This window comes from Grammomys surdaster, unplaced genomic scaffold (genome assembly GCF_004785775.1).
Source record: "Grammomys surdaster isolate TR1022 unplaced genomic scaffold, NIH_TR_1.0 65, whole genome shotgun sequence".
Lineage (NCBI taxonomy): Eukaryota > Metazoa > Chordata > Mammalia > Rodentia > Muridae > Grammomys > Grammomys surdaster.
This window is the reverse complement of record NW_021604567.1, coordinates 1,955,917-1,981,126: the sequence shown is the minus strand read 5'-3', so window position 1 is coordinate 1,981,126 and position 25,210 is coordinate 1,955,917. Positions and strand designations below refer to the sequence as shown.

General features: G+C 41.8%; 1 protein-coding gene across 4 annotated transcripts; it reads left to right on the top strand.

Moving 5' to 3' along the window:
• The first annotated feature begins 7,712 nt into the window (after positions 1–7,712).
• On the top strand, positions 7,713–24,813 carry Fbxl3 (F-box and leucine rich repeat protein 3). Of its 4 annotated transcripts, none has more exons than XM_028772129.1 (5): positions 7,713–7,853; positions 11,685–12,033; positions 14,895–15,017; positions 18,190–18,361; positions 24,085–24,813. In XM_028772129.1, the coding sequence occupies exons 2-5, from the start codon at positions 11,686–11,688 to the stop codon at positions 24,726–24,728; spliced, it is 1,287 nt and encodes a 428-aa protein (XP_028627962.1). In that variant the 5' UTR covers positions 7,713–7,853; position 11,685; the 3' UTR covers positions 24,729–24,813. The 4 variants fall into 4 exon arrangements, with proteins under 4 accessions (XP_028627962.1, XP_028627954.1, XP_028627972.1 ...); XM_028772121.1 differs by lacking the exon at positions 7,713–7,853 and adding an exon at positions 7,926–8,032; XM_028772139.1 differs by lacking the exon at positions 7,713–7,853 and adding an exon at positions 8,292–8,401.
• The last annotated feature ends 397 nt before the right edge of the window (positions 24,814–25,210 follow it).

The window sequence follows — 25,210 nt, the reverse complement described above, 5'->3', positions numbered from 1 at the left end:
AGATTTTCTGGGTAGACTGGGGGCAAGTGGGTCAGTGGAGAGTAGGGGAATATAGGGTTGTGGAAAGAAGAAGAGGAGAGAGCTGGAATTAATGGATGTTTGAGGGATGATATGGAAGCTTAGTGCAGTGGAAACTAAAGTCGATCCAAATGAGTTCTCAGAATAATGGGAAAGATGGAGTCCCAACTAGCCATCTCCTGCGCCAAAGACTTCCAGTACCAGGACTGCATTGCATTCAGTTGAGTTGTTGGCCATGGAAATCTCATGGAAATCCCCAAACAAACCCAACTGTTGCTAAGACAATGGGTTGCTCTCCGAAAAGTGACAGTTGGGCCCCATTTCTGAGGACAACACTCACAGAACTCATTGTTCTGTGAGTCACTGTCAACCTGGTGCCTACATGGAGTCTCCATTCCTACCATATGGTGTCTTTCATGTGGGAAGATACTCTGCAGGCTCCCAGAAGAGAAACATAAACACCAGTCTAGCCACAAAATCTTTGACCTACATACAAGATGTGCTAGGGCAATGGTAGCACAGAACTTGTAGGAGTAGCCAACTAATGTCTGATTTGACCTAAGGCCCACTCCATGGGACAGAACTGTTACCTGACACTTCTTAAGTGACCAAGAGCCAGAGACTAGATAGACAAGACACCCAGGGTAAAAACCAAACACTACTGGTCAGAAAACAAAAAACAAAAGTGGAAAAAAAACCACCCTCCTAATGATATTTTGCTATACTCATAGATAAATGTCTTCTCTCCCCTCAGGGATCAGGGAACCCTGCAAAAGAAAAGGCAGAAAGAGTGTAAGAGCCAGAGGGGATGGGGGACACCAGAAAAAGGCCTTCTAAATCTAGTTAAGCAAGCCACAGAAGAACTCACAAAGAACTGAAGCAACAGGCATGTGGCCTTCACTGGTCTGAACCAGATCCTCTGTTACACATTTCAGGTTGGTATTTTTATGGGACTTCCTATGTGTGTGTGTGTATGAGGAGGTCTCCGACCCTTGTGCCTGCCCTTGGTGCTCTTTCCCTTCTTTTGGGTTGCCTTTTCCAGCTTTAATGTGATTGGTTATTAATATTATGTTTTATTTTGTCATGTTTGACTGTTAACTCCTAGAAGCCGCTTATTTCTTACGAGAAAGGGAGTAGAGTAGATCCAGAGGGGAGGAACTGGGGCCAGTAGAGGGAGGGGAAACTGTAATCTGGATATATTGTATGAAAAAAAAAGTCTATTTTCAACAAATGGAAAATATTAAGAGGACGAGGAAGAAGAGGAAGAGGTGGTGGTGGTCAAGAGCTTGATGTGAAATGTGGACGCTTCAGTGTGATTACAACAGTGAGTTGTCTCACAGCGTGTGCAGGCTCAGGGTTGTCTGTTTCCAGGAGACACGGGTAGGTTCAAGGATGAATTCACCCCTTCATCTACTTCCAGAAAAACAGGAGATTATAGTAAGGCCACTGAAAATATATAACTAACAATGTCTGGAATTGAAAGTAACCTGAAGGATACACATAAGCAAGAGGCTTCCTTTACACCTGAGACATACAAGAAAGACTCTGGGATCCATTGACTTCGCTGGCTTGACAGCTCAACCACAGTTTTTAAACTGTAGCGGAAAAATAAGTATTACGGTTTGTTTGTCATCATGACACAATGTAGAATTGTCTGGGAAGAGTCTCACTGCACAACAGAAGCAAGACAGTCGGACTTAATCAAGATTAGATTGGCCAGTGGAGGATTATTATGATCTAATCAGCTGAGGTGGGAAGACCACTCCACAGTGGGTGGCATCATTCCCTAGGAAGAGAATCCTGAACTGTATAGAGAAAGCTAACTGAGCTCTTGGGTGATGTCTTACTCTCTTCTTCTGACTATAGGTGTAATATGACCTGTTGTCTAGAGCTCCTGCCTTGTGGCTTCTCTCCCATGATGAATTATAACCTGGATCTGTGAGCTAAATAAGCCATTTTTCCCTCAACTTGCTTTTGCCAAAGTATTTGATCTTGGCATCTGGAAATGAAACTAAGACAGAAAGGTAATGAGATGCCTCCCAGAATGGCAGATGAATGTGTTGGTAATGACCAAGAAAATCAAGGGCACAACAGTGTGTGCTCAAAGTGACTTGTGACTGTACAAGGAAGCCATTCTTCATCACAGAAACCTTACGGTTTAGGGATACATTTTGACAAAGTACCTGGAAAAGGTGGTTATGGCCAACCCCTAGCTTAAACATCCATGCACAGATCATCCTGCTTGGATATTATATTAGGCAGAAAGGAGCAGAGGCACGATAGTTGGATTTAGTGAGTCTTTCTGTAAATAAATATTCCTTATTTTCAAGCTGTGAAAAAGCCATTTCTTCCTAACCATCTAGTCAGGTTGTTTAGGCTCAAGACCTCTCTTATTCTGCCCATAATATTTGTTGTTGTTATTTAATTTTTAACAATGTATTTTATTGGATGCTTTCTTTATTTACATTTCAAATGTTATTCCCTTTTCTCAGTTTTGCCCCCCAGAAACCCCCTATCCCATCCCTCCTCCCCCTACTTCTATGAGATGTTCCCCCACCCACCCAATGCCTCCCACCCTGGCATTCCCCTACCCTGGGTCATCGAGCCTTCACAGGACCAAGGGCCTCTCCTCCCATTGATGCCTGACAAGTCCATCCTCTGCTACATATGAAGCTGGAGCCATGGGTCGCTCCATGTGTACTCTTTGGTTGGTGGTTTAGCCCTGGGTGCTCCGTGGAGTCTGGTTAATTGATATTGTTGTTCTTCCTATGGGGTTGTAAACCCCTTCAGCTCCTTCAGTCCTTTCCCTAACTCCTCCATTGGGAACCCCATGGTCAGCCAATGGTTCTACCCATGTTATTTGATAAAACATTAGCAGTACTCCATTCATTTTCAACTTGGTGTTTACTAATTTGCTTGTTTTCTTAGATCTTCATTTTCTGCCTCTCTTCCCACCCAATTTGTTACCATGTTTTACCTGGCTAGAGTCACATGCTGCACATGACGACAGGACATACCAACCAATCTCCTAAAAACTGCCAAGAGCATGCCAGGCGGGATGGGATGGCAGGACATTTGAGGGAAGTCCTGACTCTTCTAAGTCCCTTGTACCCTGCTTGCCTGTGACCTTGAGTCAGCCACTTACCTTAGCTAGTTTTTAATCTATTTTTTCATAATAAGAATACCAAATCCAAACCAAATATTTATAAAAGTGATTTAATTCCACAATAAAATATTTGGGAGGTGAGTGCATAGATAAGGAGAACTTTCACTTAATATTAATCTCTAAATTTGGAATTGTATTTACCACCAACTGCAGGCGAGTTAGCTGTCTCATTCTGCTGTTAAAGAAATGAGCACATTCAATTTCTACAATGGTGTGCTGGGGAAAATAATCCCAGTTTGAGGATCTAGAGTTTCCTGTCCCTAAAGCCCAAGCGTGTTCTGCTATATGATGCTACCACTGCAGTATCATGGTTAGGATAGTAACTAGATACTGGTAATATGCACCAACTTGCAAGAGGACTATTATATTTTTCCAGGAGTTGTCAGTTTAGTGGGAGGGCTGCGGCTCAGCTCCCTCTGGGGTAGAATCTAGATCCATGACAGCCTCTAGCAAGAATGGGTAATGTGTCCCTGCTTCTGATTGAGAGAAAGCCACCAGGCTTTTCATCCAGGGAAACCTAGCAATAGTCCAGACATGGCCATTTCTAGCCAGACAAGTATGTTGTGATCGAAGATACCTTAGAATACCAACTATAATTTTAAAAAATCACTTCTAAAGGAAGTCTCAATGAAGAGAAATTATGAGATAAAAGTCAACGGCTGGAGAGATGATTCAGTGGGAATCATACCTGCTGAGCAAGCATGGGTACCTGACTTCTGATTCCCAGAGCCTCCATAAAAGCCAGACACATTAACGTCAACAGAAACCTACTATCCTGGTGTTCCTGGGGTAATTGAGGAGAGGAGGCAAGAGAATGCTGGGAAGCATACCTTGCCTGGTGTACACAACAACAGTAACCATAAGAGACCCTGCCTCAAACAACGTAGATGGCAAGATGCTGACAAGTACTGGTCTTCCCTGACTTCCACAAGTGTTCTACGGTATACACGCACTGTGATCACACACACGAAAACATACACACATCATATAACGAGAAAAACAGAGAGCCATCGAGATAGCTCAGCGAGTAAAAACACTTGTCGCCAAGCCTGACAGCCTACTCCATCTAAGGACAGGCTTAGAGCAAGGCAAGAGAAACAATCCCTGCAAGTTGCCCTTTGACTTCCACAGGTACACAGTTCACAGTTCATGAGCAGTCCAAGGTTGGACCCTGAGCCAGAAAAACAATAAATATTCATAAAACCTGAAATAAAACCCGTTTGAACATCAGTGTCTGATCAGTAACCACACATTCAGAGAGTCACTTCTAGGACCGGTTTCTCAGCTACAGCTTCTGTAACAACATGCCCTATATTTTCTCAAAATGAGCAAATTCAGTTAGGGCCCTGAAGAAACTGGTTAAGTTTTAAAAAGCAAAAATGAGAGAGAGATCGTGTCGGAGAGAGTTTACGAAGAACGAAGGCATTAGTATTCCTTACAAGTGCATGTAAACTATCTGGCGGCTTCCTTGATCCCTTTAATAAATATTTGAGCACCTGCTCCATCCAGGTCAGCACTTGACAACACACTCTGATGAGGGCAGGGCTGTGTTCTCAGTTGCTTAGTAACCCTGACTTCCTCTCAAGCGCTTGAATGGATTGTGTGACTTAATAGGTGCGTGGAACTGTGCTAAGCTCTGGGAATGAGACATACACAGAACACAAACACAAAAACTGCAGGTGTAGTTTAATGAGATAAATCATTTACTGATGGCTTATAGTGGCTAACCTTTGTGCTAAGGCTGGAAGGAGGCATCGAATAATGGCCTCCCCAAAGTTGCCACTCTTCATCTTTGGAAAGCATAGCTTGCAAATGGAAGGATATAGACTTTCAAATGAGGTTAGGGTGGATCAGCCAGTGTGATCAATGTCATCAGAAGGGTCCCAGTTGGGGAAAGAAGAAGCAGCAATCAGGTTCTGTCGGGGAAATACAAGGGTAGGGAGAGGGTAAGGAGGGAGGGAGGGAGGGAGAATACACACACAGGGCTTGGTGAAGATCCACTGTTGGCCTTAAAGATGGAAGAACAAGTCAGGCTTGAAAAACCTAGACACTCTGGAAAAGCAACTGAACAGGTTTCCGTCTCCAGGTGACACCTTGATTTTAGCCTGTTTTGGATATCTCATTTCCAGAATTGCACAAATACTTTTTTTTTCCTTTTTACTATTTTAAGCTACTAAGCTTCTGGTAACTTTACAATGGGCTTCACTTCCCACGTCATGTTTTGGGCTTCCCCAAACCTGTGAACTAGTTAGTATCCCTTTACCAGCTGAGTCTCCCAGGGAAAAACAGAAAATAGCCCGATGATATTTTTTTTTGGCTTTTTTGTATTGCTTACATGTAGAAATAATACATTGGGTGTATTGGATTAGGTAAAGTAAATAGAACGGCTTGTGTTCCCTTTCTGTTGGGCTATGCATGTGAGAGCAGGCGCCCTCCAGTCCTCTGGAGCTGGAACGGTTGGCAGTTGTGAGTGGCCCACTGTGGGTGGTGGAAACTCAAGTGTCATCTTGACCAGTGAGCCACTTCTCCTGCCCTCCTTTACCTTATTGTGTGTGTGTGTCCCTTGTGTCCTCCAGATGAGGTCAGGAGGCCAGGGAAGTCAGTTCTCCACATTCACCTTGGTTTCCAGAGATAAAACTCAGGTCAACAGGTTGGACAGGTGAGCCATGTCACCAGCTGGCCTTTAACTTTTAATGTGGTGCTATGACCCTAAATCGCACTGTATCTTGTAGATCCCTAATGAACAGTGCTCTCCTGGACTCTTATTCTCAATAGTTTTTCTCATTCCTCATTTGATGTTTTAAAATAAATTCATTAACTAATACAGAAAAGGTATAATGTGATATTTCAATTAGTATATTCTTTTAAAATGTTTAATATTTAATTTAATGTGTATAACTGTCTGCCTGCACGTATGTCCGTGATCCACTTTCAAGGGGCCATGAGATCTCCTGGGACTGGAGTTATGGTCGTGAACCACCCCTTGGGTGCTGGGATCCTCTACAGAAGCACCAAGTGCTCTTAACTTCGGAGCAGTTTTGCAGCCCCATCAGTTCATGTATACAACGCTTAATGCTTAAATCAGGTTGATCATTCCAACTCCTCAAACATATTTGTTTTTCTGGTTACAAACATTAAAACACCTTTCTTCTAGTTTGTTTAAATGTACAATATATTATGTATGGTCTTAAGTGTGTGACAGAACCTGGTCTCATGACATCTTTTTTTTTTAGAAGAGGAGGAGGAAGAGGAGGAGGAGGAGGAGGAGGAGGAGGAGGAGGAGGAGGAGGAGGAGGAGGTAGCAGTATATACTTTGGGTTTGGAGAGACAGCTTAGCAGTTAGTTCAGAGTGCTTGCTGTTCTTCCAGCTGGTTTGAGTTCAGTTCCCAGCGCTTAGGACAAGCGGCTCACACCTGCCTGTATATAACTTCAGCTCCAGAAAATCCAACATCCATTCCAGATGGGCACTGCACTCATGTGCACAAACCCACATGCAGACACACACACCCCCCACCACCACCAAAATAAAACTCAAGCTTATAAAATGAATAATAAATTAAAAAACAAATACATAAAAGCACCTTAAAGTTCAGCGTGTTTTTGCTGGGTGTGGTGGCACATTTCTTCAATCTCAGCATTGGGTGGGGAGAGGCTGGTGAGTTCCAAGTCAGACAGGGTTACAGAATGAAACTCAGCATAAAGAAAAGGGAGGAGAAGAGTAGGAGACGGAAGAGAGAAGAGGTTGGAAGGAGATGAGAAGATATTTACTTTGGAAAAATAACACAGAAGGAGCAGAAGTCACGGTATACAGCTAACCTTAACAAATTCTGTGAACTTTTCTTATTTTAAGAAATTTCAGTTATCTCCAAGTCCAAACTTTTAAAAAAACAAGTCAAATAAGTAGCATTTAAAAGACGCGTTGACTTACAAAACGCTCCACCAGGGGTCTTCTTTTAATTAGCCATCTGCTTCTTTACACTTTCCCCTATGTGTTTCTGAAAAGAATTTCTCCGATTTCGGGGTTCTATTTCATAAGCAAATAGTGGTTTTGAAAAATTTATGACTCATTAAAAATAGCCTTGGAAAAATGGAAATGCAAATACTGTCTTAAAGAAACCTGTGGTGATCGCAACGTTAACCACGTTCATTTTTTTTCCCCAGTGTGCAGACAGCAGCCTCCGAGGCACCCTTGGCCGCGCCCTCCTCGCGGAGGTGGGTCGCTGTCAGCTGATGTTTACGTCCGGTAGGGGTGGGTCAGGCTCTGCAGACACTCCTCCGCTCTAAACTTTCCGGTTTTAACCCTGGGAAAGACCTGCCGCATCTGGTTAACTCCAACCCGCCCACATTCCACCCCTAAAACAAACTTCTCCAGGGACAGTCCCCTAAGAGGCTGGAGCCGCCTCAGCGCGCGCGCCCGCCCAGTAACCCCCCCTCCTCGGCCGCGCGCCCGCCCCCTCGGGCGGAGACGCGCAGGGGCAAGCGCGCGGCCGCGAGCCCCGGGCGCCATTTTGGATTCTGTAACTGGGCCGAGGCTCGGGGTTCGCTGCTGTTGGCCGCTGCTCTCCGAGGGCGTCTCGGGCGGCGACGAGGAGGGGTCGAGACGAACGGACGCAGACTACGCGGGACAGAGAAGGGAAGCTTTCCCCCCCGGCCAGCCGGAGCCGCAAAGGTGGAGCCGCGTCGGCGCCCGCCGCGGGACCAGCGTCTCGGATGCGGGCGGAGCGCGGGGGGCCGCGACGGCGGGAGCGCGGAGACGGGGCCCCGGGAGGCCTCATGTGAGAGCCGCGGGAGCCGCCGCCGCCCGCGCAGCCCGGGGTGGTGTGTGGGGGAAGCCGCCCCCGGCAGCAGGTACGGCGGAGGTTCGGGGCCGCAGCCCGGAGTCGGGCGGGGAGGTCGGCGGCGGCCGGGGCGCGCGCGGGGCGCGACGGGAACGCCCCGCCCGGGCCTCGGTACATGTCAACAAGGCGTGGCGCGCGCTCGCTCGGCGGCCGCGTGTGGCGGGGCTGGGTGACGGGCTTCTCCGGGCTCGCCCTCTGCTGCGCGGGTGCCGGCAGCTGGAAACCCCGGGGGCCAGGGCAGGGCGTAGGACGCTGTCAGGGAAAGCAGGGCCGGGGAGGCGCCCAGCGGAAAACTTGGCGAACTTAGGTGCAGCCGCTCGGGTCGCGCTGCAGACCTCCACCCGGAAGCAGCCCGGTCAGGGCATCTCCAAGCCGCGAGGTGAGAGCGGGCGGCGTTTTGTTGGTAATGGTGCCTATTCCACTTGCCCAGATGTTTTATCGTTTGCTTACACGAAAAGGTTAATTTTTAAAATTTTCCCTGAACCTTTTAGAAGAATGTCTGTAACTCTAAACTCTCACCCACCCCGTGTTATCTGTATGCCCGCTCCCGGTTATCTATTTCCCCTGTGCTCTCAACATCTGAGAGTTAATCTCTTTCATATTCTTGGATTCTTGAATTTCAGCCTAAGAATGTGTGTTGGGGTTTTTTTTCCTACGAAAAGCAAAACAAAAGGGCGTGTGTAAATGTCATGCCAGAATGAGACTTTTAAAGCTTAAGTACAAAGGGTCTTTTTAAGTTTTGCCTGTCCAGAATATGTAAATGCCTAAGACAGTAAGGAAAGTTTGGCTCCTCCTTTCAGTTTGAGGAAATGTTTGATTAGCTCCCTAATTCTTGGTGCTGCTCAACTAGTTACTAGGTGTCCTTCATTACTTTGCTTCTTGGACACTTGGTATGAATACTAGCAAAAGTTCCTGCCACCATAGTTTGAGTTCCTGAAACACTGCAATAAAACAAAACTTCCAGGGCCCAGGTTTTCTATGCTTTAGAAAACCTCACTGATATTTATTGACCTGTTTTGATACACCACACTCTTCTTGTTCCGATATAAAGGACGCTTTCACTTCTTCTAGAAGCAGGATAAAACCTACTGCTGTAAATTAGTTGTATACTAGTGAGTGGTCAGAATTGTTCAGCTTTATACAGCAGAGCTTCATGTGTAGGTAGTTAAAGTAAAAGCATTGGAAATTTTGAATTAAAAAGACCAACAAGGAAAAGCAGTATTTAAAATGTTATTAGGTATTTATTCGTTAGTGTTATCTTTACACCTAATAGTGCATAGCACATTTTAACATTTGGTCTGTTCATTTTCTTTGCTAGTGACATTAATTTCATAATGCTTATGATAGTCCATAGACTTTTTAGCTATTCATAAACTAATAAATACTAATTATACTTTGATGATCCATATATTCAGTTTATATTTAGATCAAGTATAACTGTATACTTGATCTTCCTTAGTGTTGGTGATTTTACATTCTCTGACTTCCTCCTCCCAAACTTGAAAGTGGATTGAAATATACTTTTACTTAGATTGGACTGTGTTGGAAGGCAGAAGCAGTGGATCTCTGATTCCCAGGCCTGCCAGCCTCACATAGTGAGCCTGTCTCACGTACAGATTGTATAAACTTAGGCTCAGCAGAGTGTTGTTAAAGTATTGTGAGTAAGGCTGCTGTCCTTGTTTTGGTTTTGAATCTGTACACTGTAAGATGAAGTGTTTGACCTTTACAGTCTGTCTTTAGAAGATTTCTCCAGATGCAGCAGAGCATCCTGGCATAAGGTCTTGAAGTAGGAAGACTGTCATTCTTTTTTGTATCTCTGTATCTCAGAATTCTGAGTAGTTTCTATCAATAAGAAAGTTTGAGTCCTAAGTAGCAGACTCTTTGCTCATTGACCCAAATTGAGATGCTAAAATTAAAGCTAAGCCTCCAGGAGAAGTTAAGATTGGAAAATGGGTCATAATGACATGCTAACCCATAGTTGGACCTTTTTTTTTTAATTTTAAAAAATGGCACTGTTGATCATTCTAACTTTTCTCTGAATATACTTAAACATCTATTCATGGACTCATAAATAAGTTTGACTATTCCATAAAGCCATCTTGTCATCTGTCACTTTGTTTTCTGAATTCTCCTTTATCGGAGACTGTGCCCTTTGTGTGTGTATATACAGTTAGATGCAGGAACAACAGGGAAGAGACAGTTGGTCTTTGGAGGCCTCTTGGACTGGTGGTGTAGGTCGTGCCCTCTGCCATCTGTCTCTCCTCTCCAGCCCTCAGTCCTCCTTTGCAGATCTCCTGATGAGAAAGGCTGTATACGTGCACGTCTTCATACCACAGAGGACCAGAGTCTTACGTGACGATTTGTCACAAGTAGGTTGGAGTCAGGCCATCCTTTTGAGTCTTGTTTGGACCAGTGCCTGACTAGAATTGCTCTCTAAACAGTCATTGTAGATCCTAGACTAAACAGTAGTACCAAGGAGTGGTCCCAGTTACTATTGAGTGCAGTGTAAATCAAGTAACAAAGTGTGTCCTTCGGAACTTTGATTACATGAAGTAAGTGTATACAATGTGGAAAGAAAAAAACACTGGGAAAAAATAACTGGAACTTGTGTAATCCCACTGCCCATTGTTAGCTGTTACACTAAGTTAGTGATGCTCTTGCCAGTGTGTTTCTCCTCACCACTTCTCCCTCTCCGTATGTGAAAGATAATTTAAATTGTTCTTCACATTCTGGGGACAGTCACTTTGTGTGATGGCTTTCATACTGGGCTGAGAGATCAAAACTCTAATAAGTCATTTATCATAAGAACCCTGTATCTAAAGATCACCAGTTTGCAAACTGAAGCATCTTGACAGTCTTGTAACTTCCCAAAGTCATGGGGCTACTTTGAAGTGTAGCTAGGATTCAAACCTGGATTGCTTGGACTTAGAGCTTATGGTACTGTTTGCCATGCACATCTCATCTTTCCAAGAAGCAAATGGCATGAAGTAAGACTATGTGGAAAAACCATGAAGGTATCTTTCAGAAAATTGACGGAAAAAGCAGTGACGGTAATGTGTTGGGAGAAGAAACCATATCCCAGCTGAAATACAAGGCGTAGTCAGGTAGACTGCTATGATTAATCAGTCTAGTTCATGCTGTTACAGGTTGAGCTCAGGCCTGGAGTATTTAAGGCAAGGGCTTTACCATTGGGTTGTACTCTCAGTCTGGGTTTACGTACTTTAAAGAGAGATTGGGTATGTGTAGCAGTAATGCCACGTGTCACAGGCTGTTCAGTGCAGGTATGTTAACCACTGTTCATCCGCTGGAGTCTAAAGGTTCATTCAGACCTTCGTCTACCTCAAATTTGACAGGAAAAATGGCTAGGTTCACTGTAGGTGCTCCTTCACAGTTACTTTAAGTAGCTGACTACAAGTTTTGAGTTGTAAATTCATGGTTTACTTACATTATAAGTAGTTTTAAACATAAATATTTAAAATCACCTCAGGAGTGTTCATCTCCACCAGCGGTTTTCATTGTATTTTTATATTCTCCTTGAATTGTCAGTTCAGGTTTTCGTGCATATTTTGGTTTAACTGCACAAATGCAGACACATTTCAGTGACAGAATGAATTTGATTAACAGTTAAGTAGGATGAGGAAAATGATGGATTCTTTTGATAGGATGAAACGAGGAGGGAGAGACAGTGACCAGGACTCAGCAGAGGAAGGCACTGCCGAGAGTGCTAAGAAACCAAGGACGACTCGCGAGTGCTCGCAGCCTTGTGACTGGGGTAACCTTCTGCAGGACATCGTCCTCCACGTTTTTAAGTATTTGCCTCTTCTTGACCGGGCTCATGCTTCCCAAGTGTGCCGGAATTGGAATCAGGTATTTCACATGCCTGACTTGTGGAGATGTTTTGAATTTGAACTGAATCAGCCAGCTACATCTTACTTGAAAGCTACACATCCAGAGCTGATCAAACAGATTATTAAAAGGCATTCAAATCATCTTCAGTATGTCAGCTTCAAGGTAATACCTCAACTCCTCCTGTTAAAAGATAAGAGTATTTTTACTGGCTTCAATGTCATAACCAATACAACTTTTTAATGTCCTTAAAATACTTAACTTTTCAGGAAAAGTGCTTAAAGTTGTAAAATTACTGCATGCCTTAGAGTTCTTTACAAATATTTTTCATATTTACTGGAACTAAAATAGTCCTTTAATTTCTTGAAAGAGCAAAAGCAGCCACTAAGTGAGCATAAATAATTGACTGAAGTTTGAAGTTAATGGTGAATGGTTGGCAACAAAGTTGAGGAAAGAGAAAAATACCACAAACATTAGTGCAGTGGGTCTCCATCTGCTGCAAGACTCCTGGGTGGGTCAGTTACTTTATGAAGTAACAATGGAATAATTTTATGATTGGGGTCACCACACCATGAGGAACTATATCAAAGGCTCATAGCCTTAAGAAGAACCCTTAGAGAACCACTATATTAGGGCTGGTTTGACTTGGTTTTTGGTTTGTTTGTTGTTGTTGTTTTTTGTTGGTGGTGGTGTGGAGGTGCTGGTGTTTTGAGACAGGGTGTTTCTGCAGTTTTGGCTGTGCTGGAACACACTCTATAGACCAGGCTGACCTCAAACTCAATTGCCTGCCTCTGCCTCCGAGTGCTGGGATTAAAGGAGCCGCACTGCCACCACCACCGCTGAGTGTTGCTGGCTTTGGTACATTTTTATTTAAATAACCAACAAAAAACGTTAAAGATAATATAGAGACTAAGTAGTTTTAGAGTTTTTTTTAGAAGGAAACAGAAAAGGATTCATAGAAAAATGCAAGAGAGCTGTTTGCTTCATTTCAGTATTACAAGGGACACAGAAGACTCAGAGAAGAGAGATGGGTGAAGGAAGGGAGCATTTTGAGATTTGAATAGTATTCTATGAAGTCACAGTAGCTTGTGTCAGAACAAAGGTTCATCACATTGTATTTTGGAGAAGAGGAAAGAAATATGGGATGCTTGCTGAATCCCTAGCATGAATTTATTTTAAATATGATTTCTAAATGATAACTATGTTAAATGATAAAGTGGACTAGGCCTGCTGACTGACTCACGTTACCTCAGGACTTGGGAGTCTGAGGCAAGAGAATCAACAGTTTCACAATTTAAGGCTTTCCTGCCCTGTGTATATAAGACTTTCTCTCTTAAAAATGTTTAACATTAAAACCAAAAAACTGTAGTAAAAGGACAAGAATTGCCTGTTTGCCTCTATTTCCTGTTTGCTAAAGGGGCCAGAATAAGTCTTTACCAAGCAGTTGTCCTAGCCTAGAGCTTCAAGCCGTTACTAGATGCTGTCTTCCTTGGATGATGGGGAGCTTGTGATCATAAAAGTACTAGGTCATTAGGAGTAAGATTGCCAACTACAGCCACAGAAAAGAGTTATCGGGATACCTGTTCAGACCAGCCTGGGCTACAGAGTAAGTTCAAGACCAGCCAGAGATACTTAGCAGGAAGGACCCTGTTTCAAGAAGAAAATAAAAATGCCTAGTTCATTTTGAGTTTACTAATCACTGATAATGATTAGTATAGGTACATTCCAGACATACTCATTGATACAAAATATTGTTTTGTTTACCTGAAATTCCAGTTTGGGTGTATTATCTGTTTGACAAGGAGTAGGATTCAAGCAAACAGGTGTTGGGGAGCTACCCCTCCAAAAGGAAACCTGAAGTGCTTTCCCTTTAGTTTTGGTTGTCTTTGAGTTGCTTTAGAGTATTGTAATAGCAAATGCTATAGAAAGGAGATTGTAAAGCTCATTCCTGCACATAGTAGGCCAGTTGGGTCCTTGATGTTCTTTTATAGTTCTATGATACAACCCAGGTGTATCCAACATACATAACTCATAAAACCAGTTGTGCTTAACATTTCTTGTTAGGGATTTATTTGTGTGAGGAAGTAATTTCTAATGTAGAAAGCAAAGTTGCAGGGATTATTCTGGCCTCCTGATAATATTTAAGTGGTCATTGTAGGCTGAAAAAAACATATAATCAGATTTATCAGTCTAGAATAGTGCTTTTCAAACTGTTGAGTAGACTCACCAAGGAGAGTGAGTGTAAAGGCAAAAGGTGCTCAGTCCCACACACAGTTTCTCAGCCGCATGGTTTAAGCGTACGAATTCCATGTCTTCAGTACTTGGATGATTTTCATGTGGTCTGGGAGAACTACAAACAGTACATTAGTTTCACACACTGTAGCATTTAGGACCTCCTTTGGGATTCAGTCAAATACAAATTTAGTAAAATGTAATAGGTATTACATTTTAACATTTTTAGTCTAGAGAAGAACTAACGTTTCCCCTTCCAAGAGTTGGTGTTTGGTCGTGTTATTTTCTTCAGGAAATGTCTCAGCAGGAAGTGTGTAAGAACAGCTTCCTCTATGTTGGTTCAGATTATTTTGTGCTTGTTTAGTTGGACACTCTTATTTTACTCTCTGTTTATCTTTGTATTAAAAACATTAGAGAATTTCAAGTTGTGTGGTTCATCTGAAAATTCCAAACAAGTCGATTCTAGTTTCTTCTGATACCCTGTAACAGTTCATCATAGGCACTGTGTTTACATGTATTATTTGATTTAACCAAGTACAAGTTATTACTTAAAGGCAAAATTGATTGATTTTATAGTTATTTTGAAATGAGTCAAATTAGTCTTTCAGCACCAAATACATAAATGTATATGTATTATAATGAAGACAATTAGACTAAGATTGTGGGAGAGAGATAATTAAAAATCTGTGTCCTTTAAATGGTAGTGCACTGAGTTAGTAACTTTATTTCTTGCTTTTAGATAGTCAGAGAGAAATGTGGGTGTGTATGTGACTAAGCCGTGTTTTCTTTCTAAGGTGGACAGCAGCAAAGAGTCGGCTGAAGCTGCTTGTGACATATTATCACAGCTTGTGAACTGCTCTTTAAAAACACTTGGACTTATTTCAACTGCTCGGCCAAGCTTTATGGATCTACCAAAGGTATCTGCTGGGTCTGTTTATCATTGCCTTTGCGGAGGAATCCAGTGAAAGCCCTGCATTGTTAGTGCCGACATGAGGCGGAGAGGACAGCAAGCAGGATGTGCCTTGGAGATCTGGTGGTTGTTTACAGTCTTAAAAAATAGTATTTAGAATACGATTTTAAGGAATTTTACATTTTTTTTGTATGTATAAGCATTCTATTTCCATGTAAGTATGTGCACCTCATGTGTGTCTCATATCTGCAGAGACCAGAAAAAAGTGTCCTATCTCCAGGAATTGGAGTTACAGGCTGTTAGGAGTTACCCTGTGAATGCTGGTAACCAAACCTAGGTCCTCTACTAGAGCCTCTACAAGTACTTTAACTGCTGAACAGACACCTCTCCAGCAGCAGTAAAATATGCTATCAGGCATTCCTTGCTCTTCCTTGGTAATGTTACAGAGTAAGTGACTTGACAGAAGATTGTCTAGTAGTGGAGGTGCTAAAAGAGTAAGGGAAATAGACTAACCATGTCAGAAGAAGAGACCCATGAGCGCCACTTCATTCTTAGCTTACAGATGAGGTGGGTGACAATGCCAGTGTCGAGCAGGTGTACTCTGCTCAGTATGTAAATAAACCCTCTGGTAAGTGGACTAAACAGTAGTTTTAAGCAGAATTAATGTCTATATAGTTTGGATTATCTACCATTTAATTATTCTTATGAGGAGTTAACTATTGTTTGTGTTAGTCCTATACACAATTAAAGAACAGTCTACCATACAACTGTTCTTTTTAGAAACTTGGGGGTTGTTACATTTAGGGGCGTGTGTGTGTGTGTGTGTGTGTGTGTGTGTGTGTGTCAGTGTGTGTGTCAGTCAGGACGGCTTACAGGAGTTGGTTCTTTTTCTGCCATGTGAGTTCCAGGGTTTGAAGTTGGTTTGTAAAACTTGGTGCCCATAACTGTTCTCTTTGAAACAGAAAAATTATCAGAGACCCTTCTGAGAAAGCCCAGAAAGCTGCTCTCTGGCTTGCTGATGCTCAGGAGGTTAGCATACAATAGTGATGAGTGTCTGTGTTATTGGCAAGCACATCTGTGGCCTTACAAGTGTCCTCACCACTGACCTGCAGCCCCATACCAGCTAATAGCAATTTGGAAAAAGAAATTTTTTACAGTATGCCACAAAGTAAAATATATAGGTTAAAGAAAAAAACTTTTATTTTAGGTATATAAGTATTTTTGCCTGCATGTAGGTTTGTGTACCATATATGTACCTGTTACCCCTAGGGGCCAGAAGAACACATATAGAAACTCCAGAACTTCCTAGAACTGGAGTTGCAGACACTTGTGAGCTGCTGTGCGCGTACTGCGAACTGAAGCTGAGTCCTCTGGAAGAGTGGCCAATGTTCTTAACTGGTGGCCGCTTTTCCAGCACCAAATATGTAGGCTCAGGTCACAGTTCATTTTACTAGACTGACTCAGGAAGTGGTATTAAGTGTGAATTATAACTAGAAGGTCATTGTTCCAATTGAATAGCAGAACCCAATAAAATATCGTGAGTTCAAAACCTTAAATTTGAGTAATCTTGTACATTGTGAGATAGAATGTTTTCTCATGAGCACAGAAGAAATACGGAAAAGAGAATCTGTTGGATGTACCTGAGTCAGGTTGCTGTGAATCTTAGATCTGGTTGTGCCCAAATTTGAACTCTTACTCCTGTTCTAAATTTGGCTGAGGCCAAGTCTTCTGTGGACAGTCCAGAGGATTTTAGTAGAGATAGATGTTCAAGGCCTCTTGCTAAGAAACTGAACCGCTCTGATTGATACCTTTTGTACCTGCCATTATTTTTAAAATGTGGCTGGGCGGTGGTGGCACACACCTTTAATCCCAGCACTTGGGAGGCAGAGGCAGGCGAATCTCTGTGAGTTTGAGAGAGATCGTTGGTTACAGAGAGAGTTCTAGGTCAGCTAGAGCTACGGAGAAACCCTGTCTTGAAAACAACAACAAATTACTTCAATAGACTAAACGGTTAGAAAGCATATTGAACATAGTTTGATGTTTTGTTACCTGGCCTTTCAGTTTCCATATCTGTAGTGCTAGTTTCAGAACTGTTGGTGTAGTGGCCTTCCATGCTTACTGTTGTCCTTCTTTGGTTTTTTGTTTGTTTTTTGAAAAGATTGAAATAAGATATTCCTGTATTTTGGCTATTCTGAACAGAAGAGAAAAGAAATGTATGTGAGCATAACTTCATCAGGACAGAAAGGAAAGGAGTTACTGTGTAGTCACGGGCTGTGATCATGGAAGATGCAGTTGTGTGATTAGGATAGGGGATTCATGCTTAAGCTGTTTAAGCACAGTTTTAGAAATCAGTTGTTTAGACACAGTAAAGAAACAGCAAGCTAAGGATTGTAACCAAGGACGTGTTTCCTTATACCTCGTTGTCGGTTAGCAAGGCTTCCTCCTCTGGGACTGCTGTGGAGGATTTTCAGAGGTAGGCATAGGATGAGGTTGGCTCTGTACATGTGTGCTGAAGCTTGTCCTTTCTGTTCTTCTCTGAATTGTTTGTCCATTGATGATAGCTTATCTCAGCCCTGATTCTGTGTGCTTTAAATATGCTGTAATTCTTGTTTCCGTGGAATTCCTTTTGATCAGATCTGTGATCAGTAGATTATAAGTAAAATACATTAAAATCAAGACTTAAATCTTTGAGAGGGTTTTAAATTTGGATCTTTGAATGGATTCTGGTTGTTTAAAGACTCTGTATGTGCTTCCATGGTCCAGTCAGCCTTTGAGTTGACTGACTTCAGTTTTGATTATTATCCAGTAATGTCTGTGTTGGTACTCTGTTTTATGTGGTGCAGTGTACAGGACATCAGCTTCCAGATACATCGAGGTATGTGAGAAACTCTTAGTCTGGGTTAGACGGTTCCTCTTTGATCTCTGAGGTTGCTGTGAGTGAGGTGAATTTGGAGGCTTAAAGTGACCCTTTCTTCCACAGGTACAAAAGGCTTTTTTCTCAGAAATGGAAAGTAGCCCCCCCCCCTTAACTCTACTTTGGTAACCATATGCAGGGGCACTGCCTTTTAACACTTGAAATTCTTTAGGGTGCAGACAGACAGACAGTCACGCATGGTAAGAAAACCTTGTAATGTCATTTCTGAAGAACTGAAAAAGTGTTTTAATCTTTTGTCTTTCAGTCTCACTTTATCTCTGCACTGACAGTTGTGTTTGTAAACTCCAAATCCCTGTCCTCACTTAAGATAGACGACACCCCAGTAGATGACCCATCCCTTAAAGTCCTAGTGGCCAACAACAGTGACACACTCAAGCTGCTAAAAATGAGCAGCTGTCCTCATGTCTCTCCAGCAGGTATGTCATGTTTTACCAGACATATTTTAGTAACTGTATGGTTTCTCAAGTTTGTTTATTTAATGGTTCTGCTAATGAACTTGTAAATGAATTAGCAAAACCATTTCTTCTTCAAAAAAAAATTCAGTGTCCTAATGATAATAGCATAATACCTGCAGTGTTGTAGCTTAGACTGATTCATCTTATTTTTTAGTCATTTTATGTGGCAGACTGAGTAGAGCATGTGTTTGAAAATGGATAAATAACATGAGAAGAGAGGAAGGTTTATTAGCTACTCGATCAGGAGCAAAGACTCTGACAAAATCAGCTTAAGGATCGATGAAGCATCTCTTTTGGCTCAGCTTGAAAGTACTAGTATGGTTGGGAAGGTACAGTATAGGGGCATGAGGTAGGGGCCTCATTGGCTCTTCTGCAGTTTTGAAGGATAGGTAAAGTGGAGCGCAGCTATAAAACCTTGGGCCTTAGCCTAGAGATTCATTCTTCCAATCAGGCTTCACTAAAAGTTCCACAACATTCTAAACCAGCACTAACAGCTGTGACCAAACAAATGGTCAAGCATGAGTTTATGAGAGACATTTCACATTCAGACCACAAGGTGATGCTGCTGTAAGGTCTGTTTGAACTTGTTGAGATAAATAGAAATCTGCTAACTTTAATTGAGTTGTGGGTGTTTTGGATCAGACCAGTGACATAGTTACCTCTTACATAGAGGTGTGTCTAAGTATGGTTGCCTTTTTGAGAGAGAATGGTCTTTAAAACTTAAAAACTGTAGAAATAACTTTGTAAGAGGCCTTTCCAACTACTTTATGTAGAATTTTCTATGTATTAGTGCATCGTCCAGACTGAGATTTTTTAATTGCAAGTGATTTGTACTGAAAAGTATAAACACATTCTCCGACTCCTCCACTGTTGGAACCCCTCCATCTTCAGCCGTGTTGCTCAGCAGCGCTTGTCGGTTTGTGTTTCTTAGTATAACAAAGGATTGGGATGCCCTGAAATGAGGTCTGTGTCCTCTTCAGCGAATCTTAGAGTCAGTGTGGCCGAAAAGGAGCAAGACTGACTGGGTGCTGTGCTACCCAGTTGTAAGCAACTCACTGCACTGCTGCTGGACTTCGCTTGTTCTCTCAGATCACCCACAAAGAGGGTCTGGGTGATAGGAATAACTAGGTGTACTGTTGTCTTTACTTAGTCGTCTCAGCCTCTTCTAGATAATCACGAAAGGATTACAGAATAGAAGGTAAGAAGAGAATAAGAGAGCTTGGCAGTTATTTTTTATTTGACCTTGATCACATTTTATTGTCAGCTATGAGTAAGATCTGTCGTCTTAGGTTCATAGTGTGCAAGGCCCTTTGTCCCTATCCTCCACCCACCTTGTTTGCTCTTCACTCCCATGTCCTAGGAGCTGTAAGCCCTAGAGAACTGGACTTGTTTTGACCTCCAGTCAGCACTGTGCCTTGTGAAATAGTCTGTAAATTTTTTAATCTATTCATCAATTCATCATCATCATAAAACTTTTATTGAAAAAGAATTTATGAGCCAGGTGTGGTGGTACATACCTTTAATCCCAGCACTTGAAAGGCAGAGGCAGGTAGATCTCTGTGAGTTTGAGGGCAGCCTGGTCTACAAAGGAAGTTCCAGAACAGCCAGGGTGATTATACAGATAAACCCTGTCTCAAAGAACAAACAAACAAAGAGAGAGAATGTATGAACCATATACTTCACAAATCATGTAAAACATGATGTATTTGACTTGTAGTGTGCTGACAGAATAGTGTCTACGTTGTCATCACTGTGAATCTTAGAACATTGTCATCGTGACTGAAATGAAGCATGACTGGCAATACTACCCAGTTCTAAGCAACCACCATTGCTTTTCTGTCTTTGTAATTTGTCTATATTGGGTAGTTCCTACACATGGAGTTGTATTATATGTGTGTGTATCTGTTTGTGTGTCTTGTTTTCTGCTACTTAGCATGTTTTCAAGGTTGTTTGTGCTGTATAATCCATTAGAATTTCATTCCTTGTTGCTATGCAAAATCTGTTGCATGTTTATCTGGCGATCAGTTGCTAGGTGTTTGGGTTGCTTTCTACCTTTTGAGTAGAGCAGATACTGCTTATGTGGAAATTGAGTAGTTCTGTGTGGATGTACTGGTTCTCTGGGTGTATAGCTGACGACAGGGTTGCCAAGCCATGCAGTGGCTGTTTCTTCGCTTGAGGAACTATGCTACATGCCACACACTGGCTCCAGTATAGTTAGGTTACCAGAGCAACAAGAAGTGGCAAATCACTAAACAAAGATGTATTCTGGGAGTTCCAAAGGAAGATGTTAGGGAAGATTTACAGAACAAAAAGGACTAAACCCAAAACATAGGATGAGGGTAAGAGAATTCCCCTTGTATCATCCTCCATCTTCAGTAATGCTTATCTTTCTCATTACACCCATCCCGGACGGTGTGTACTAGTGCCATTGTGCTTTTGATTTGCACACGCAGCCCACCCCAGCCTCACTGCCACCCTTGCAGGGCCTCTCTCACTCTTGGAACTCACTGTGTAACCCAAGTTAGCTGTCAACTCACGGCGAGCCTCCCACCTCAGCTTCCCAGTTTCCAGGATTCCAGGTGCGAGCCATAATGCCTACATGCATGTTTTGATAATTTTATTGATGTTTTGAGTAGGATCTTAGTATGTAGCCCTGGCTGGCCTGTAATTCTATATAGACCAGGCTGCCCTTGAACTCTTAATGATGAACCTTCCTCTGCTTCCCGAGTGCTGGAATTAATGGCATGTGCTGCATGCCATTTGATGACTTCTCTTCATGTGCTTAATGGACATTTGTACATCTTCTTTGGGGAAATAGTTTGGTTTTTGCCTGTATTTTTCCCATTGCTTATTAAGTGTTTATCTTTTTATTATTGGCTTGTACTTGTCGCTATGCAGTTACATATTTAATGCCTATAACTGCTGCATTAGTTTACACTAATATCTGCTTATCAGATCTACAGTTTTGTAAGGCAGAGTTGTAGGCAGGTCTCAGATGGCTTCTGTGATTAGTATCTGTCAGTCTGGACTCGTATCTGGAAGCCCCATGATGGATCATTTCCATTCTCTCTCATATTGTGGGGTGAGTTTGTGTTGTTGAGGTTTGTTGCACCAACATCTCCGTTCACACTCAGTTTTGTGTGGTGAGAGATGGCTATTAGAGTCTGCTTGCTTATTTCTTTATTTTGACTTTATTATGTATGAAAAAATAATTTATCTAAACTTGTGCTGAGTCTAACTTCCTTTTCTTCAACTATCAATGAGTAAACTTGAGTCTAAAACAGCTCATATGTTTAGATTAAAACTATCTATATAATTTATCTTATATATCATAATATGATGATAGATATCCCTTGCCAGACCCACAGACAGTAGAATGTAGGATTTTGGGGGGAAGATGGCATTTTGAGAGTTATGACAATGGCAGCTCCTTTAGTAGTTTCTCTTGTTTCTATCTTTAACTTTTTCTGAATATTTTCTCTTTGTATTGAGCTTTTTGATGTTGCAGAGATGTGGTTAGGTTGTTTTGCGTGGCTAGGGCATATTTCAGAGTATCTAGAAGAACAGAAATTGACAGTAGCTAAATAACACATGGTCTCTTACTCACTTTTGCCTAAGTCTTATTTTTTGGGTCACTTTGTCTCTTCTCTTGATTATAGTGCCTGTTTTTGTTCACTCTTGTAAAGTTTTGCTATATTGGTGGTCTTGCTTTAAATAATAGTTATGTGCATAAACTTAGAGTCTCTTTATAGTCTAACTTTGCTATCTTTAGCTAGTTATATAATTTTTTCAATTCCTATTTTTAATGATGGTTCTTAAACTCTCTAACCTCCCTGGTAGCCCACCACCCACCAGGGGTAGTAGGAAAGACAGGATAATGGGGGAAGTGGAGCTGCTTAGAACAGTTCTTTGGAGCAGCTTCCATCTGTGTTGTCTGGAAATCAGCACCTCAGTTCAGTAGACTCGGGTTAGTACTGGGAAGTTCTTGGCTGTGCCTCTCGGAAAAACAAAGATCAGCAAAGATGAGAGACCCCACAAGCATTGCACAGCATTGTCCGAGCAAGCCAAGCTCTGTCTTTACCACTCCATGGAGTCCTATTTATACCCTCCAGACATCATGTGTTCTGCATGTGTCTTGGTCTCAGCATGTGCATCCAATCACCCAGAGTCCATGGAGTGGCAGGAAACTGCAGCACACCACCAGAAGTTTTTCTGGTGCGTTCCTCTATGGAGTCCTGACAAATGCAGCTTAACTACAGAATGTAAGGCAAACCGATACATGCATGTTGTTAGTAAAGAATCCTTCATCACATGTCCTTTCACGTGCTTATTTTAACAGAACATCTCTCTCCTGTGTCTGCTTCAGTGAAATGTTCTTTCACGAGTCGGCCTGAGCCTTGCACACCTGTGTCCACTTTAACGAAACGTTCCTTCACGTGTTTGCCCCAGCAAAATACCAACCGACTTTCCAAAGAACTCTTTTGTTCCCACTTCATAGTTGTCTCTACTTTGAACTAGAAATACTGCTTAGTTCCTTAGATGCTGAGTATTTGTGGACAAACATATTTAGTTCCTAGTATAGCTTGTGAAGTAAATAGCAATGAAAATGTGTGTTCTGTTTGTCCTGCTTCTTTTTAAATACAAGAAATGGATTGAGTGGCGTGATTGTTGGCTGTTTTGGACTCTTCTGTGGCAGAATCTATAAAGATACTTTGGAGTTTTTATTGCTACTTTTATTGATCTTTGGTAAAGTCATCTGTTTCTAGGATAATAGTTTGGGCAGACATGTCTTAAGGATGGGAGCATTTAAGAAATTGCTTTCCTTAGAGCTCAAAGCTCTTAACATTTTTGCTAATGTTGTTCCTTTGACACATTTAAGAGTGATAATTTCATATATCCTACAAATTTGATAAGCTTATTGCATACTGTTAATAGTTTAACTATAACCATTTGATGGAACTTTTCTTACTTTGTAAATATTGTGTTTCATTTATATGGTTGTATCATGTCCCCTTTCTTTTTTTTTTTTAAGTATAGAATAGAGTTTATTCAGGGTATGGGGAGGGGAGTTAAGAGGATAGTAGAGGCAGAGAGAGGGAGAAAGAGAACTTGCATGAGCAAGCGTTGAGGGGCTGGCCATGAGCGCATGGAAAGAGGAGAGAAGGGGGGAGCAAGAGAACAAGGGCTGTGCCCCTTTCTTTATATTATGATTTCATTTGAATTTCAGAAACTAGCCTCTAGTCTGTGTTCTAGTTGAACATGAAAGTTTTCTTAAACTGTGAGTTTAGTGTAATTTATTTTTATTTTTTTTTTATGATGTGGCAGCTGGCACTGCAAAAGACTGAGTTTGAAGCCAGCCCTGGGCTATATAATGAATTCTAGGGAGGAAAAAAACTGAGTGATGCCATACATTTCTAGGATAGATCCTACTTTTTTAAGGCATATTTTTAAAATGACGGTTACGATATTCTTGAGTTATAAATGAGCAACAAGGATATAGAATTGGTTTTACAAGATAAATATGAGTGAGTATAACTTCTAATTCATTATCACAACTGAATTTTTTAAAATTGCATTAATTGGTGAAAAGGGAAATGTGGCTCTTTTCTAGCACTTGATCAAACAGTTGAACATGTAAATTTTACAATAATTTACAAATAACTGGGCTTTGTCTTCCTCCGTAGGGATTCTGTGTGTGGCTGATCAGTGCCATGGCTTACGGGAACTGGCCCTGAACTACCATCTGCTGAGTGATGAGCTGTTGCTCGCACTGTCCTCTGAAAAGCACGTTCGATTAGAACATTTGCGCATTGATGTTGTCAGTGAGAACCCTGGACAGACACACTTCCACACTATCCAGAAGAGCAGCTGGGATGCCTTCATCAAACACTCACCGAAAGTCAACCTAGTGATGTATTTTTTTTTATATGAAGAGGAGTTTGACCCATTCTTTCGTTATGAAATACCCGCCACTCATCTTTACTTTGGGAGATCAGTCAGCAAAGATGTTCTTGGCCGTGTGGGCATGACCTGCCCAAGACTAGTAGAACTGGTAGTGTGTGCCAATGGGTTGCGGCCCCTTGATGAAGAGTTAATTCGCATTGCAGAACGTTGCAAAAATTTGTCAGCTATTGGGCTGGGGGAATGTGAAGTCTCATGTAGTGCCTTTGTTGAGTTTGTAAAGATGTGTGGTGGCCGCCTGTCTCAGTTATCCATTATGGAAGAAGTGTTAATTCCTGACCAAAAGTATAGTTTGGAGCAGATTCACTGGGAAGTGTCTAAGCATCTTGGCAGGGTGTGGTTTCCAGACATGATGCCTACTTGGTAAGGGACTGCATGACACAGGGCATGATACGTGAGTCGCGCCTTCAGTTGAAGAAGCTGTCTTCTAATAAAAGTTTATATGCTCTGGAGCTGATAAACTTCTACTGTTTTGTGGCACAGAAATTTGATGTCTTCGCTGAGCTTACACAGTGATGTTTGTGGAAGACCTACAGTTTGGTTCAGATAACTCATTTTTTTTATAGCCTAATAGCAATCAAATGTTTAAAAATTTAAAATGTGGTTTCCTATTTGAAAGTAATATCCAATTATGAAAATGAGATAATTCATAGTCTGAAAGAAACAACCTGTATATTGTAATATCTCAGAAGTATACTAATAGGTTTTCTAAAATGTTCTCTATGCATTTTTTTAAAAAATGTAAACTTGACATTTTAGGGTCTTCAGTTATAAATCCACCTGTTATAAGGTGTTTACTATAGCTCAGGAAAGGGAGCACTCTGAGAGAGAAATGTATGAGAGCCCTCG

Bases quoted from the DNA above. Each gene is read 5' to 3' on its own strand.
- Fbxl3 (XM_028772112.1), top strand. From the start codon at position 11,656: ATGAGGAAAATGATGGATTCTTTTGATAGGATGAAACGAGGAGGGAGA. The intron at 12,034-14,894 runs GTAATACCTCAA...TTTCTTTCTAAG, and splicing joins TTCAGTATGTCAGCTTCAAG to GTGGACAGCAGCAAAGAGTC. The intron at 15,018-18,189 runs GTATCTGCTGGG...TTTGTCTTTCAG, and splicing joins GCTTTATGGATCTACCAAAG to TCTCACTTTATCTCTGCACT.